The 14,617-nt window shown below is 44.9% G+C and overlaps 1 protein-coding gene across 4 annotated transcripts in view; it reads right to left on the bottom strand.

Moving 5' to 3' along the window:
- The window catches only part of LOC119952105 (cytokine receptor common subunit gamma-like), a 67,941-nt gene extending 53,834 nt beyond the window's left edge, over positions 1-14,107 (bottom strand). Inside the window, exon 1 of one of the 4 annotated variants that reach the window (XR_005457765.1) lies at positions 13,781-14,105. Coding sequence is in view for 3 of the 4 variants with exons in the window: in XM_038775669.1 (XP_038631597.1) it covers positions 13,781-13,883 (103 nt within the window). In the remaining variant the exon portion in view is untranslated. Of the gene's footprint in view, positions 1-13,780 lie in introns of all 4 variants that reach the window. The other 3 variants (XM_038775669.1, XM_038775667.1, XM_038775668.1) reach the window with 3 other exon arrangements.
- Between the last annotated feature and the right edge of the window lie 510 nt (positions 14,108-14,617).

The raw sequence follows: 14,617 nt of genomic DNA, 5'->3' as shown, positions 1-14,617 counted from the left end.
CCCTGCCCCCATCAGGGAGCTCAGCATTTCTGCTACATATCCAGGGAGGTCTGACCCCTCCAGGCCTTCTGCCAGGCCCAAGATCCTCAGGTTCTTCCGCCTCATTCGGGTATCCAGCTCCTCAAAACGGCTCTGCCATTTCAGGTGGAGTGCCTCGTGCACCCCTACCTTTCCCACGAGGACCGTGGCCTCCTCCTCCCTCACAGTCATCTCCTGTTGCAGCTCCCGAATCGACGCCTCTTGGGTCGCCTGGGCTCCCATCAGCCTGGTGGTCGTCGCATTCATTGACTCCAAGAGCTCCATTTTCAGCTCCGTAAAGAAGCGCAGGAGAGCGGCCTGCTGCTCCTCCGCCCATTTCCTCCATTCCTCGGGTGCGCCACCGGCCGCCATTTTGGTCTTCTTCCCCCGCTTTTTTTTGGGAGCTGCTGTTGCTTTCTTTACCACCCCACTCCGGGTACCGACCATAAAGTTGGTCTGGTTCTCTTCAGGGAGCCTTCCCCCACCGGGATTTGTCCTTACAGCGCCGTTGGGGCCCTCCAATCGGCCCGAAAACACCTTTGTAGCAGGAGCAGCCAAACGTGCGACTTAGCTGGTCATAGCCGCAACCGGAAGTCTCCACTTCATTAACTCTTAACAGGACATCGAATGGTGTTGGCAAGAACCCCACACAATGTTGTTCAACAGACTCAAATGATTTCTGGCATCTCTACAAGTTTTACAATACCTCAGTGTCCTAGCTCTTGTCCTCATCTCAGAAGATACATTGCAGCATACAAAAAGGTGGACCAATAACCGGCACTCACTGGCTCAGAAACCCAGTTTGTATCAAATTGAAAAAGAGCTCGTTGCCATGGTTTTTGCATGTCAAATATTCCATGGCTTCATCTATGATCATCTATGGAAACTGACCATCAACTGTTCATAATCACCCTGAAGAAGCCTCTTTACACTGAATCGGCACAGCTACAACGCATGATGTTAAAGCTACATCACTACAACATCAGTGTGATGTACAAACGGGACAAGGAACTCTACCCAGCTGATGCCCTTTCAGATCCTTCCGAACCACCACAAACCAGGTTGATTGTAAGGCAGGCATTGGCATCATGGAGAGAGAGGGACTTCCCTCCCGCTGCATCCAGGAGTTGAAGCAGGCGCTGCAGCAAGATGTCACGTACACGCGACTGCAGGATGTCATCACACAAGGCGGGCCAGAATCCTCGCGGGAGTTTCCTCATAACCTCTGTATGTTCTTTGTTTTTTGGAACTAACCATTCAAGATGGTCTAATCCTGCAAGGTCAGCGATTCGTCAATTTCGCCTGCTCTCCAGCAGCACTACACTCAACAAGTCCCGTATCCCAGATTAGATACAACTAAGGCCAGGGGCAAAGACTCGGTGTCTTGGCCCTCTATGCAAGCTGACATTGAGAGAGAGGTTTCCGGTTGCTCCCCCTGCAACATGCTTAAGCCACACCAATCAAAGGAGACCCTACACTTTCATGAGGTTCCAGATCAACCGTAGCGGTTCACAGCAGCCATTTTGAATGGGAGGCAAGCAACACCTGGTATTGATGGATTCATTCTCTGGGTGGTTCGAACTGGACTATTTGCCAGGTATAACCGGCAGTTGAGTAATTCTGAAATTCAAGAGACACTTTGCCTCACATGGGATACCACAAATGCTCTTGACTGACAATGCCCGCCAGCTTGTCTCTGCTGAGTTCCGTACTTTTGCACCCACTTGGGATTTTCATCACGTAACAAGCAGCCCTTTATATCCACAGGCCAATGGGCTTGCGGAGAGAGCTGCATGCTCCACCAAAGTGTGCGTGGGGCAACACTGATTTCAGTGCTTGCACTTCTAAGCCTGCGTAATCTGCCTGCCCTCATCAGCTCAACGGCACTTCTCTAGATGCACCAGGACCATGATCCCAAGGCCATGTTGCAGTCTGAACCTGCACCCAATGCGCAGGAAGCACAGCTACAATGGAGATTAAACAACAAGGAGCACTATGACAAACATGTTAACACTCTATGTCCTCTAGAAGTGGTCCAAACAGTTCGTGTGCAGACCACATGAGGCTACGACCAGTTAGCTGTGGTCAACAACAAGGCCCTTCAGCCCAGCAGTCAAGTGGTGGCCTCCAATGGCAGCCAGTATAGATGCAATCGCCGTCACGTGTTGCCAGTGGCTGAGCCATCACCACTAGCTGATTACTCAGATCGACCACTTTTCCTGGATCTCAGGCCTCACACGCCTCCCTCAGCCCAAAAGTTATTGAAGTCTAAGGCCTTGAGCGATGTGCCTTGCATGCTCACTACAATGCCCACTGTCGATAGGACAGTCCTATCTGCACCTGTTGGTGTCTATACATATTCCGAACGCTTCAGCGGGCCCAACCAATATATCGGGACTTTGTCACACCTTATACTGTCTGGACTGACCAGAGTCATTCTGTCCATTTTACCTTTGCCCTTTCCCCAACTTATCCTGAAAGAAGAGGGAAGAGTGCGCACAATGGACAAACAACAGACTGTGCATCTACTGCAAGAGCAGGGCCGGCTCAAGGTACCGGCAACTCGGGCAGTCGCCCGGGGCGCCATGTGCTGCGGGCGCCATCAAGTCTATGTCTATATATTTGCATTATGTACTTCTGTATGTCCTATGTGTTTCATGGTACAGGTGACAATAAATCAAATCTAATTAATTCAGTGGCCGAAAGGTTGCAAGATTCTAAGGACGATCTGCGTATTTGCAACATGTTGCTTTCGCTTGATGGCAGCTACGCATGCTCAGTAGCTGCCCACGCGCAGCCCGGAGTCACGTGGGGTGCTCCTTCAGCCCCGGCCCCGCCCCCTGTGCGGCCGCCATGTTGATTGGCCTCGGCCGCCTGCCGGTCTGGTTCAGCCGCTGGCGGCTGCTCAGTGTCTGTGTGAGGCAGTGGCTGCATGGAGGGTCCTCGGCAGGAGGAGGGCCGCCGAGGGGAGCAGAAAAGGCTATCCGTAGCGGGGAAAGGTGATGGAGCGCAGCGCTGGAGGCCTTTAAAATTGGCACTTGTAAGGGCGCCGAAGTTCAGCTTGCCCGGGGCGCCAGCAACCCTAGGGCCGCTGCTGTGCAAGAGCCAAACTGGTGTTTCATTGTTTGTACAGACAATTGCACGCCTCTGTAAATTTGTTGTTCTGTTTGCACATACTTGGTTGTACATAGTTACCTGCGTACACTGTTACAACTCACACTGCCAGGGGCCAAAATAAATGGGGAGGCTGTCGACCGGATTGTCACATGATGATGGACTCGAATGGAGAATGACGGGGAAGGAGCTTGGCAGGATTACCCAGGACCTTGGGCAGAGTAGATGTGTTAATGAGAGTTATATGGTTAATAAATCTCCCATTTGTCAAAACTCCCGTCGGCAGTCATTGATTTAACACACCATGAAGAACTACATCAGCCCCCTGGAGATGGACTGAGAAAAGGGAGGTTATGTAAAATGTAGGCGAGGGGGCAGTGGGAGGAGAGCTTGATGTCTCTCTGCAAGTGAGGATAGAATCAGGGAACCGCAATGGGACGCTGTGCTCTCGGTGGCCATTTGGACTAATTAAGTAGCCTATTATTGGCTACTTCATGCCCTGCACCCATTTTATATGCACCAGAATGGAGCGCCACTGTGTGCTGAGACTGCCAGGTAAACCCCAGCAGCCCTAGTCTGCTTTCGGGGAAGAGGCAGTGTCTCATTTCTGGCCACTCCATTGCCAATGGAGGGGCCTCCCAGCAGCAATAGCCACCACTGGAATGTGTAGCCTTGTCCCCCCCCTGTCCCTGGCACTATAAATGAAAACATTGCTTGAGATGGTGGTTGTTATGGAAGTCAACATACCTTCCCTTCGAGAGCAGATGTCGCAAACTCCAAGACCTGACCGTCTTTGGACTTTCCACACATGCACAGCCTGGGAGCGGCCTGCACATGTAGAGTTTAGCATTTTGAATTCTTTGGTCTGTAGGTAGGCCCAATGCATCAGTGCAGAAAGGATAAATGACATGAAAACCCACGTCATATGACCGGGGGTGGAGCGTGATTGAAGACAAGTCAGGCAGGGGAAAGGGCAAAGAGAGAGAGAGAGAGGGAACAAGGAGAGGTCCCAGAGAGAGAGAGGGAACAGGGAGAGGTCCCAGAGAGAGAGGGGAGAGGGAGAAGTTTCAGAGAGAGAGGGAACAAGGAGAGGTTTCAAAGAGAGAGGGGACAGGGAGAGGTTGCAGATGGAGATATTTTGCAAAGTCCCATTAGATCTGGCAAGGTGCGGCGAGCCGGGTAAATCCCAGAAGAGGATCTCCCGGCATCTACCGGCCACGGCCCCCGTTTGACCGAACGGGACAAGTGACGCGGCAGGTATATCGCGCCCATTGGAAAGAAAACTTGTATCACAGGGAATAAAAATGGGAGAAGAGGCGGTGTTGACCCTAGAGAACCTCTGCCTTCCCCATGTATGGTCTTTTATTTTGGACTCATTTCAAAATGGACATTTTTTAAAAGTAAAAACAAAATCAGAGTTTAAACAAAGTTGTTACGGTGAACGCCAAGAATGATTCTTTCTGTGAACGTCAATGATTTTTTTCAAATGCCTACTTCTTGTGGTAACTTTTCTAAAGATAATTTTCTTTTAAACTTACAAAACACGTGTTTATAAAACCACATAAAAATTGAAGCCTACTCACTGGGAAATGTTTAAAAAAACCTCTCATGCAGATGGTGAACAAAAATACCCCCTAGTTGGTACAAAATGTGTCATGAAAATTTCCGTTGAACCTTCCACTGAAAGATTGCAATCTCATGTCAGATCTTCTAGTGAATAAAGGGCCGATGAATAATGCCAAAGGAAAAATATGTAAGTTTATGGTTGGAACATAACAGATTATCCTGTTTTTGTTAATCTATCTGTTCAAGTCATTCATGACAATTTCAAATGAAGTGATGGAATAGAAATTAATTTATGTTGAGCTGCTTCCAAAATACACCATGCTGAGGATTGACAGTATTCTCTCTTGAGATCTCTGTAACCTTTTCTGAGAAGTCTGCCTTCTCCCAGTTCTAGCCTCTGGTACATCCCTGATTTCCTTCGTTGGTGGCACAGCTTCAGCTGTGTAGGTCCGAAGCTTTGCGGAAACATCCTCTGAACCTCTCACACCTCTCTTCCTGTCTTGCCTCCTTTAAGGGCGGCACAGCCGCACAGTGGTTAGCACTATTGCTTCACAGCTCCAGGGTCCCAGGTTCGATTCCCAGCTTGGGTCACTGACTCTGTGGAGTTTACAATTTCTCCCCGTGTCTCTGTGGGTTTCCTCCGGGTGCTCCGGTTTCCTCCCACAGTCCAAAGATGTCCCGGTAAGGTGGATTGGTCATACGAAATTGCCCTTAGCGTCCAAAAAAGGTTAGGTAGGGTTACTGGGTTATGGGGATGGGGTGGAGGTGTGGGCTTGGGTAGGGTGTGCTTTCCAAGGGCTGGTGCAAGCTCGATGGGCCGAATGGCGCTGTAAATCCTATGAATCTATGAAGAGGCTGCTTAAAACGTACCACTCAAAGCAAGTTTTTTTGGTCACGAGTCACAATGGCCAGAATTCTCCGGCCATCGCGATCCACTGTTCCCGCCGGCAGTACATTCCCACCCGTGGGTTTCCTGGCGGCTTCAATGGGAGATCCCATTGATAAGCAGTGGGAAGTAGAAAATCCCCCTACCAGGAAACGGCACACCACCGAGAAACACGGGGCTGGGGGATCAGAGAATCCTGCCCAATATCTCCATCTCTGACCCGCCGTTATATTTAGCACTCCTGTGAATCACCTGGGAATGTTATACAACATGAGAGACTTGTTGTTGTTGTAATCCACACCGTTAGCCAGTCACTGCCTTTTCAATTTGTGGATGTATGGAAAGAGGCCAAAAAGGATCAATCATCCCAGAAGCATTATTGCATATCTGATGAGTGGAATCAACAGATATCTGAATAATAATAATAATAACCTTTATCAGTGTCACAAGTAGGCTGACATTAACAGGGCAATGAAGTTACTGCGAAAATCACCTCGTCGCCACAATCTGGCGCCTGTTCGGGTACACTGAGGGAGAATTCAGACTGTCCAATTCACCTAACAAGCACGTCTTTCGGGACATGTGGGAGGAAACCTGAGCATCCATAGGAAACCCACGAAGACACGGGGAGAAATTGCAGATTCCGCACAGACAGTGAGTGTCCCAAGCTGGGAATTGAACCTGGGATACTGCCGTGTGAAGCAACAGTGCTAACCACTGTGCTACCGTGCCGCCCAACAGGTGCAAAAACAGACTATTGAACATACTGTGGGATCCCTCACTGAGGAGAAGAGGAAGAAAATAAAGGAATATATTACAAAAGAAAATTAAATACGGCAGTCACATGAAACATCGGGAATTGTATAAAATCAATTAAAAAAAATTTTGTGATAACAGCCTGGAAATTATTGTTTGCAATAATGTTGAATAAATGGTTCACGTTTGCCTCACATTCTTTGCCATTTTAAGGCAGGAGCTCATTTATTTATTTTAAATCAACTAATTTCTGCTCATTCTAATGTTTCATGAAAGAGAGGGAATTTTTTTTCTTCATAAGGTATTTCCTTTTACTTTATTGATGACAGAAAATGTAAGTCTGAAACATTCCGCCCTGCAAAAGGAAGTTGTTGATGGATCCGCCATCAATGAAACAAAATAGAATTTACTTCAGCTATAAGAGAATGCATTAATTGGAGTGCAGACTCTTCCCCAGCAGGCGTCAAGGGATCACAGTGTCACATACTGAAAGTCACACTTTCAACTCAGAGGCTCTTTTATAATCCTGCCCACCAGCGCAGGATGCTGCAGAGGGCTAAAATGGTAATTGGGTACTTGCCACTGAATTTCCCAAGATGTTTGCATTCCCTAACATTTTAACAGAGACACTATAAAATAGGGGGTAAAATTCTAAAAGGGGTGCAGGGGCAGAGGGACCTGGGTGCATATGTGCTTTGATCATTGAAGGTGTCAGGACAGGAGGAGAGAGCAGTTAATAAAGCATATTATATCTGAGGGGGGGGGGGTTCAGAGATGTTACCTCTTAAAACTAAATTGTTAGCATGCCACTAGAGTAGTTTTACATAAGTTATTTTATTAAGGATTGAGATGAATTATAGGACTGAATAATCATAATTAACCATGTATTTTTAGGTCATACCAGTAATAAGTAATCAAATGGGATTTAGAATAGCTAACTTGACCAAAAGGACATTACTTCTGACACCTTGGCCAGGATTCTCCCGCAATTGGTGGGACAGCCAGATGCCGGCTCCAAGAGCGGTGTGAACCACTCCGGGGGCTAAGCTGGCGCTGGAGGGGTTGGCGCCGTGCCAACCGGTGGCGAAGGGCTGCCGTGGGCCGGCACGAGTTGGCGCATACGCAGAACCGCCGGCGTGTTTCCTGCGCATGCGCAGGGACTTTCTTCTCTGCGGCGGCATGGTGGAGCCTTACAGAGGCCGGAGCGGAGGGAAAGAGTGCCCCCACGGCATAGGCCCGCCCGCAAATCGGTGGGCCCCGATCACGGGCCAGGTCACCATGGGAGTGCAGAAGAGGCTTACAAGGGTCATTCCAGGGATGAGAAACTTCAGCTATGAGGGCAGGTTGGAGAGGTTGGGACTGTTCTCCTTATATAGAATAAAGTCAAGAGGAGATGTGTTAGACGTGTTCAAACTCACAAAGAGACTGGACAGAGTAGATAGGGAGAAACTATTCTACTTGTAGAAGGATCAAGAACGAGAGGGCACAAATTTAAGGTGAGTTGCAAAAAAAGGAAATGCGATGTGAGAAAAAAATCTTTTCACACAGCGAGTGGTTCGGGGTCTGGAAAGCTCTGCCTGGAAGTGTAGTGGAGGCAGGTTCAATTGAGGCATTCAAGAGGGCATTAGACGATTACTTGAATAGAAACAATATACAGGGGTATGGGGGAAAGTCCAGGGAATGGCACTGAGTCATAATGCTCGTCTCGAGAGCCAGGTATAGATATGATGAGCCAAATGGTCTTATTCTGTGCTGTAACAATTCAGCAACTCTGTGAATTACACTGTAAACCAAAGTCTGGATTGCATCATTAGATCCTGGCTTTTAAATATTAATGAGGCCTCAAGCTGCCTCTGGTAGGCATCTTTTCCAAACCGGTTTTGCAAAAGATTCTTTACACACAGTGGAAATTCTGATCCCATTAATCTGGCCTGGATCTGAACTGTGGTCCCATTGGTGCAAAGCCACTGTCTAACCTCCTGCATCACGCAGTGTCCCTTTTAAGATTTTGGTTAGTGGCCACATGGGAGACAGGCCCGAGAGTAGGCTGATTGTCTGCTTTCTTTGTGGGTGAATATATTTTGATGTGAGAGAAAAGAAGTACAAATGTAAAGAAGATAACAAATCCAGCAATGAATTCAGGAGAATACTCTTTTGTGGCTGGCTATAATACGGAACTTGCTATTGTTGGGGTAGCTGGGACAAATAGCATAGATACATTTAAGGACAAGTTAGGTAAGTACATCAAGGAGAATGGGATAAAGGAATTTGCATTTACAGTTAGATTAACTGGGGTGTCGGGAGGCTCGTGTGGCATAGGAAGAACATAAAACATCGGAGCTAAACAGCCTCTTTCAGTGTAACACTATATTTTAAAAAGGACAGATTTTCAAAATTGATAGCTCGGAAGGTAGACAAGCAGATAAATAAGTAGATGAATAAATGAATGCAGGAAGACATTTTCTTTAACCAAAGCGTCATGTTGTGAACATCACTAATATCAACTTAAAACTAATTGATCTGAGTTTGCCAGAGCTGTGTCATAGATTTGTCTGTCATTTCAGTTGACCTTTAATAGTCATTTTATCTTCTAATCTTTTAGTATATGTGGCAAAAACAATGTGGGTTTCCCCCTTATTTTGCTGTTATCTTCTGCAATAGAAAACAGGTCACTTTAAAGAGCTGTTAGCTTAAATGAAGACACTATTAATCCAGAGCAAGGGAGTAGATGTACCTTGAAAAACCTCCTGCCTCATTCTGTCCCACATCTAGACAGAACACAGCAAACTAAATACCACAGCCAAAACAAATAATTTTATATTTGATGGAGCATGAACTAGCCAGTATTCAGTCACATGTGTACAACCCGATCGTAGCAGAGATAGGGAACTCACCATACAATGAAAAACGACAACTTCATACACGATGTTGAAACTTTGACACACAGCTCTACAATTCCAGAGCATTTTGTTGCAATTGTTCCCTTTGAGAAACCTAGACTGTTGCAATTTTTTTTATTATTTGGATATTTGTGATATTTTCCGGCCTGGGAACAATATCATTAATTTACAGAGAAAAAGATAATTGACCCCAGTTAAGAAGGTCGCACATTCCCAATGCATAGACTTGACCATTGTTTTTTAAAAAAATTAAAACTGCAATTGATTGGATCGGATAAAAAGCAGAAAATGATGGAAATATGCAGAAACACTCAAAAAGTGAAAAGTCACGGTTAATATTTCAAGCGCTTCCTGAGAATTGAAAACTGAACAATAAACAAGTCCTTTTGTAAGATGGAAGAAAAAAGACAGAACATACTCCAATCACGAGGGAGAAACAAATCTTCTAAAATAACCTGAAAACATCTTGATAGGGAGGCAAGAATCTGCTCCATGATATAAGAGATGATTTCAATAAGGCAATTAAAAGACATTAGAAACACAAAAGGATACTTAAGTAATCAAAGTGGCGGGAAGTTTGGGAACAGGCATGAGGTTATAAATGAAAACAGGAAAACATTTGTCCTGAAACCTATTTTGTTTAACTACTCATTTACCCTCTGGGACATTGATCATCGTATTTCTTTTCCTTGGGTGGTGTTAGTGATGAGATGACAAGTTGAAGACGTATCTGTCATCCTGGAACAACTCCAGCAAGGGCTTCTGTTTTCTGGGTATTCCTTGTGTTTTCTTCAGGAATGGGGGACCAATTGTAAGTTTCTAATATTTCCTGGTTTCACGGCACCATTTGCATGGCACAGTGATTAGCACTGCTGCCTCACAGAGCAAGGGACCTGGATTTGATTCCGGCCTTCGGTGACTGTGTGGAGGGTTGCATGTTCTCCCCGTGTCTGAGTGGGCTTCCTGCAGGTGCTCCGGTTTCCTCCCACAGTCCAAAGATGTGCAGGTTAGGTGGATTGGCCATGCTAAACTGTGCCTTGGTGTCCATAGATGCGCAGGTTAGATGGGGTTACAGGGATAGGACAGGGGAGTAGGCTTAGGTAGGGTCGGGGCAGACTCAATGGACCGAATGGCTTCCCTTCTGCACTGCAGGGATTCTATGGATTCATTTCAGGCCTCATGACTTTCCCATGCCTTTTGCCACTTTAGGGTTTAACACATTAGCACTTCTCATGTCTTTACAATATCTCAGCAAGTTAATCTTTTATATCACCTTCCAGATTCCAGCTTTTCTATCAAGTGATTTTCAGACTGTTGAACTCATTAACCACTTCCCATGGCTGTATCAGTTCCCCCTTTTCCTTTCTTCCATCCCATAAGAAGCTCGCTGATCTTCCAGTTTCTGGCATTCATCTTTTTCCCTTCCTTGATGCTGATGAACCTATTGTGTCTTTCCAGCACATATCATCAAAGATATGAAAGCGGCACCATGGTGGTGCAGTGGTTCAATCCAGACTCCGGGTCACTGTTCATGAGGGGTTTGCACATTCTCCCCGTGTCTGCGTGTATCCCACCCCCCACAACCCAAAGATGTGCAGGGTAGGTGGATTGACCATTCTAAATTGCCTCCTTAATTGGAAAATTTTAAAAAATATATGAGTGAAAAATGCATATGTGCACAACGTTAATCCCTCTCCCTCAGGAAGTCCCATTTTAAAGTTTTTGGTGTGAGCATTTACAAATGCTACTTCCTAGTATAGCAAAAAAGAGCCACATTTTCCAGTTTCGAATTACAGCAAAGTGTACTTCTAATTTTTATTGAGTTAGTTTGCTGAATGGAAGTTCGATTTCTGTCCTGATAGCATCAGAAACTTGCTGAATGAAATGAAACAGCCCAAAAGGTAGCAGGAGTTTAAGCATAAGTACCCATAAACACTTTTTGTGTCCTGTTTCTGTGATCTTTTACTCTGTTGCAAAGATCCCCTCGTCACAAGTAGTTCCCATGTCGTGTAGTGAGTTTCTGCAATTGCATGCATTCAGGGTGCTCATTATACTGCGTCCAGAGTATCGAATGCACAGGCAACATTACTCATGTTAAATCACCATTAATACTTTCAATTCATTTTAAATCAGTTAGTAAATTTCCTGGATCAAATGATCTACTCAGTCGATCTGCCCCTTAAGAGGTGCAACCAGTAGAGCATCAAAGCTACGCTGTTCTGCTGTTCTATTTTTAATTTTGCAATTTTTATATTTTGGTCTGGTCACTATTTTATATTATCACTGATCTTTAGAAATATCACATATTTGGCCACAGATAGAGGAAGTGAAACATACTTCTTGACTCCTGACCTTTTAATCCGTAACACTTTAACATTCTTATTAAGTGCAACTTTCTCAGTTGTATACATCATCGCGATAATGTGTGTCTTCATTTCATTCACGAGATGAAGCAAGCCCCACCATTACTGGCTCCTTGTTACATTTTTGTAAAATTGAACTTTCACAGCATATTGAGACAATTTTAAGTTACAGATAGTGAAACTCTTTAGTAAGGATTAATTCTCAGAACGTAGATCCAATCCCGCAAGACCCTCCCATTAGGGACAATTGCTGCCTCAATGAGAACTAGTTTTTCAGTGTTACAGGTTTTCCAATGCTTGCCTTTGGAAATAGAAAAACCTTACTCAAATATTTATTTCCATCTCTTTTCTGGTAAGTACATGGCTCCACAGGCATCGGCAATTAATCGGTATCTCATAATTCACGTTAGCACTGCTGCCTCACAGTTCCAGTCACCCAGGTTCAATTCTGGCCTCAGATGACTGCCTGTCTCCCCGTGTCTGCGTGGGTTTCCTCCGGGTGCTCTGGTTTCCTCCCTTAGTCCAAAGATGTGCAGGTTAGGCAGACTGACCATGCTAAATTGCCCCTTAGTGTCCAAAAGGTGAGGTGAGGTTACTGGGTTACGGGGATAAGTAGGACTTAAGTAGGGTGCTCTTTCCAAGGTCCGGTGCAGACTCGATGGGCCGAATGGCCTCCTTTTGCACTGTAGATTCTACAATTCAATGATTCAAGTATAAGAGAGCATTGCTTCCAATTAATCTTCGCCCTCAACCAAAATGCACAGCAGAGCAAGAGTCACTAAATAGTGATCAGGAACTGGAACTCCCTGGCTGTTTTACCTTGCCACCTTTCTTACCTGGGAGATGCTTCGTGTTCTATTCACTCCACAGTTAAGGAGAGCTAACTCTGGACAAGAAGGACATTTTTTGGTTTGTGTAGTTCACACTGGGCATCTTTAATCTGGACATAGTTTTGTGTGGAACATATAGTTTAATATAATTTCCACCGAGCCGCATTCATATTTAGACAATCAAACATCAGCTTCCATTTCAATTGCATAATTCAGTCTACACGCTAACCAGCAATGAGGATTTACCCGTTTGAACTGGATATGATTTTCAGTTTCCCATTTTCCCAATAGTTATTTCAAATCTTTGCATACGTGGTCTAAACTCTGACCAACTCATGCAGTCGGATTCAGTAGCCCAGTGTTAACAGCACTGGGCTCGCAATCCAGATGATCCAATCTACCATAGCAAAGTGTGAAAATGAATTTATTAACGTTTCTGGTGATTTCCATTCTGTGGGTGCATCGGAAAATAAGCACGAAAGCTGTTGAAATGTGGCAAAACCTCAACCAGGCAATTTACTAACTGATTTAAAATGAATTGAAAGTATTAATGGTGATTTAACATGAGGTTCATGAGTGGGAAGGGAACCTACCGCCCCTACCTAGACAGACCCACATGTGACTCAAAGCCGCTGACTTCTAATCTCTACAGGCTGAAGAGGGATGGGCAGTAAATTCTGTCTTGCTAGTGTTGTGCATTACCCAAGCACAAATAAAGAAAAAAGCCAGTTCATGTATGAGGCTATAATACGGGCTGTAAATGAAATAAACTGCATCAGCTATATAATGTAAGAATAAATAACTCAAATGGATCACTCAATAGAACATAGTTCAGGACTTTCCCATTCTGTTAACCAAAAGTATTCTTGTAAGCGGCTGAACCAGGCACGGTTGTTGTTTCCATGTATAAGGTTTGGTGTTTGGTATTAAAAATGTTACTACATGAGGCTGAGCATTTAAAATGTCTTCTTTTTCCTCAAAATATCCATTTGTAGTTTCTAAAATGTTACATTTTTATATTACTCAAATAGAAGAGAGAGGGAAGAGTTATATATTCCCTGTAGTTTTGATTCATCAAGATTTGAATTATTGCTACATACGACACACTTGACCATATTGTTGATGAAGATATCTCATTTCACATGAGATAGGACTTTTTAGCACGTTTAATTAGAAATAAAGTTAAATACAATTGCGAAGAAACCCCAAATAGTTTTCAACTGGATGTTTCAGGTAATGCAAACAAAAAACCGAGGTCTAAATGGGGTAGTGGTAATTACGTGCTTCAAGATGTTTCCTTCCTGCTCGCTTTTAAAATAAAAAATAGAAAACTAGCAAAAGACTTACCATTTGACTGTATGCCGAATGCCACATTGCATAAAACAATCAGCCAGATCCAGTAAACCGATTGTGGCAGCACTCGTCTCTTCAACGAGTATTGACTAGCCATTTTCTGATTGCTGTGAAAGTTTAGATGATTCTTAAACGCGAGGCATTTTCAATTCCATTCCATACCAGACCTGTTTGCAACTGTTCTCCTCTGTGGTCTGATAACGGGCGGCTCTGCAGTTGATCAATTTCCTCCACCCTCGCTCTTTTTTCTCTCTTCAGATGTACTATTTCCTGTGTCTTGTCGTCGGCAATGAGTGCACAGCCTGTTTCGTTTCAGATATTTTCCAGGTAGCATTGAGATTTGGTGTTTCCACGTGCTGCACAGCCGAACACGAATAAGACACAAAGCCACAGTCACTACTTCCTTCTCCATCCTTCTTCTGCATCGACACCCCATAAAGTTGTCAGTCAGCCTACTCACTGGGAAAGTAGAGGGCAGGACGTAGGGCAATAAAAGATCAAGACAGCCCTTTGAAAACTTATACCAGGTATCATAGAATGACGAATTCATTCAGCACAGAAGGAGGCCATTCAGCCCATTCCGCCTGTATGGGCTCTTTGAAAGAACAATCCCATTGCCCTGCTCTTTCCCCACAGCGCTGTTAATGTTTATGTTTCAAGTATATATCCAATACCCTTTTGAAAGTTTCCAAATAATCTACTTCCATCACTCTTTTAAGTAGTGCATTGCAGATCACGACAACTTGCTGCTGAAAAAACATTTCCCATCACCCCCTCCCGTCCCCCCAGTCACCCGCCCCAACACATACCAACATTTAACCCTTCCTCAAC

The sequence above is a fragment of the Scyliorhinus canicula genome, chromosome 17, assembly GCF_902713615.1.
Source record: "Scyliorhinus canicula chromosome 17, sScyCan1.1, whole genome shotgun sequence".
NCBI lineage: Eukaryota > Metazoa > Chordata > Chondrichthyes > Carcharhiniformes > Scyliorhinidae > Scyliorhinus > Scyliorhinus canicula.
Note: the sequence above shows the minus strand (reverse complement) of the source record. Positions and strands in the feature narration are given on the sequence as shown.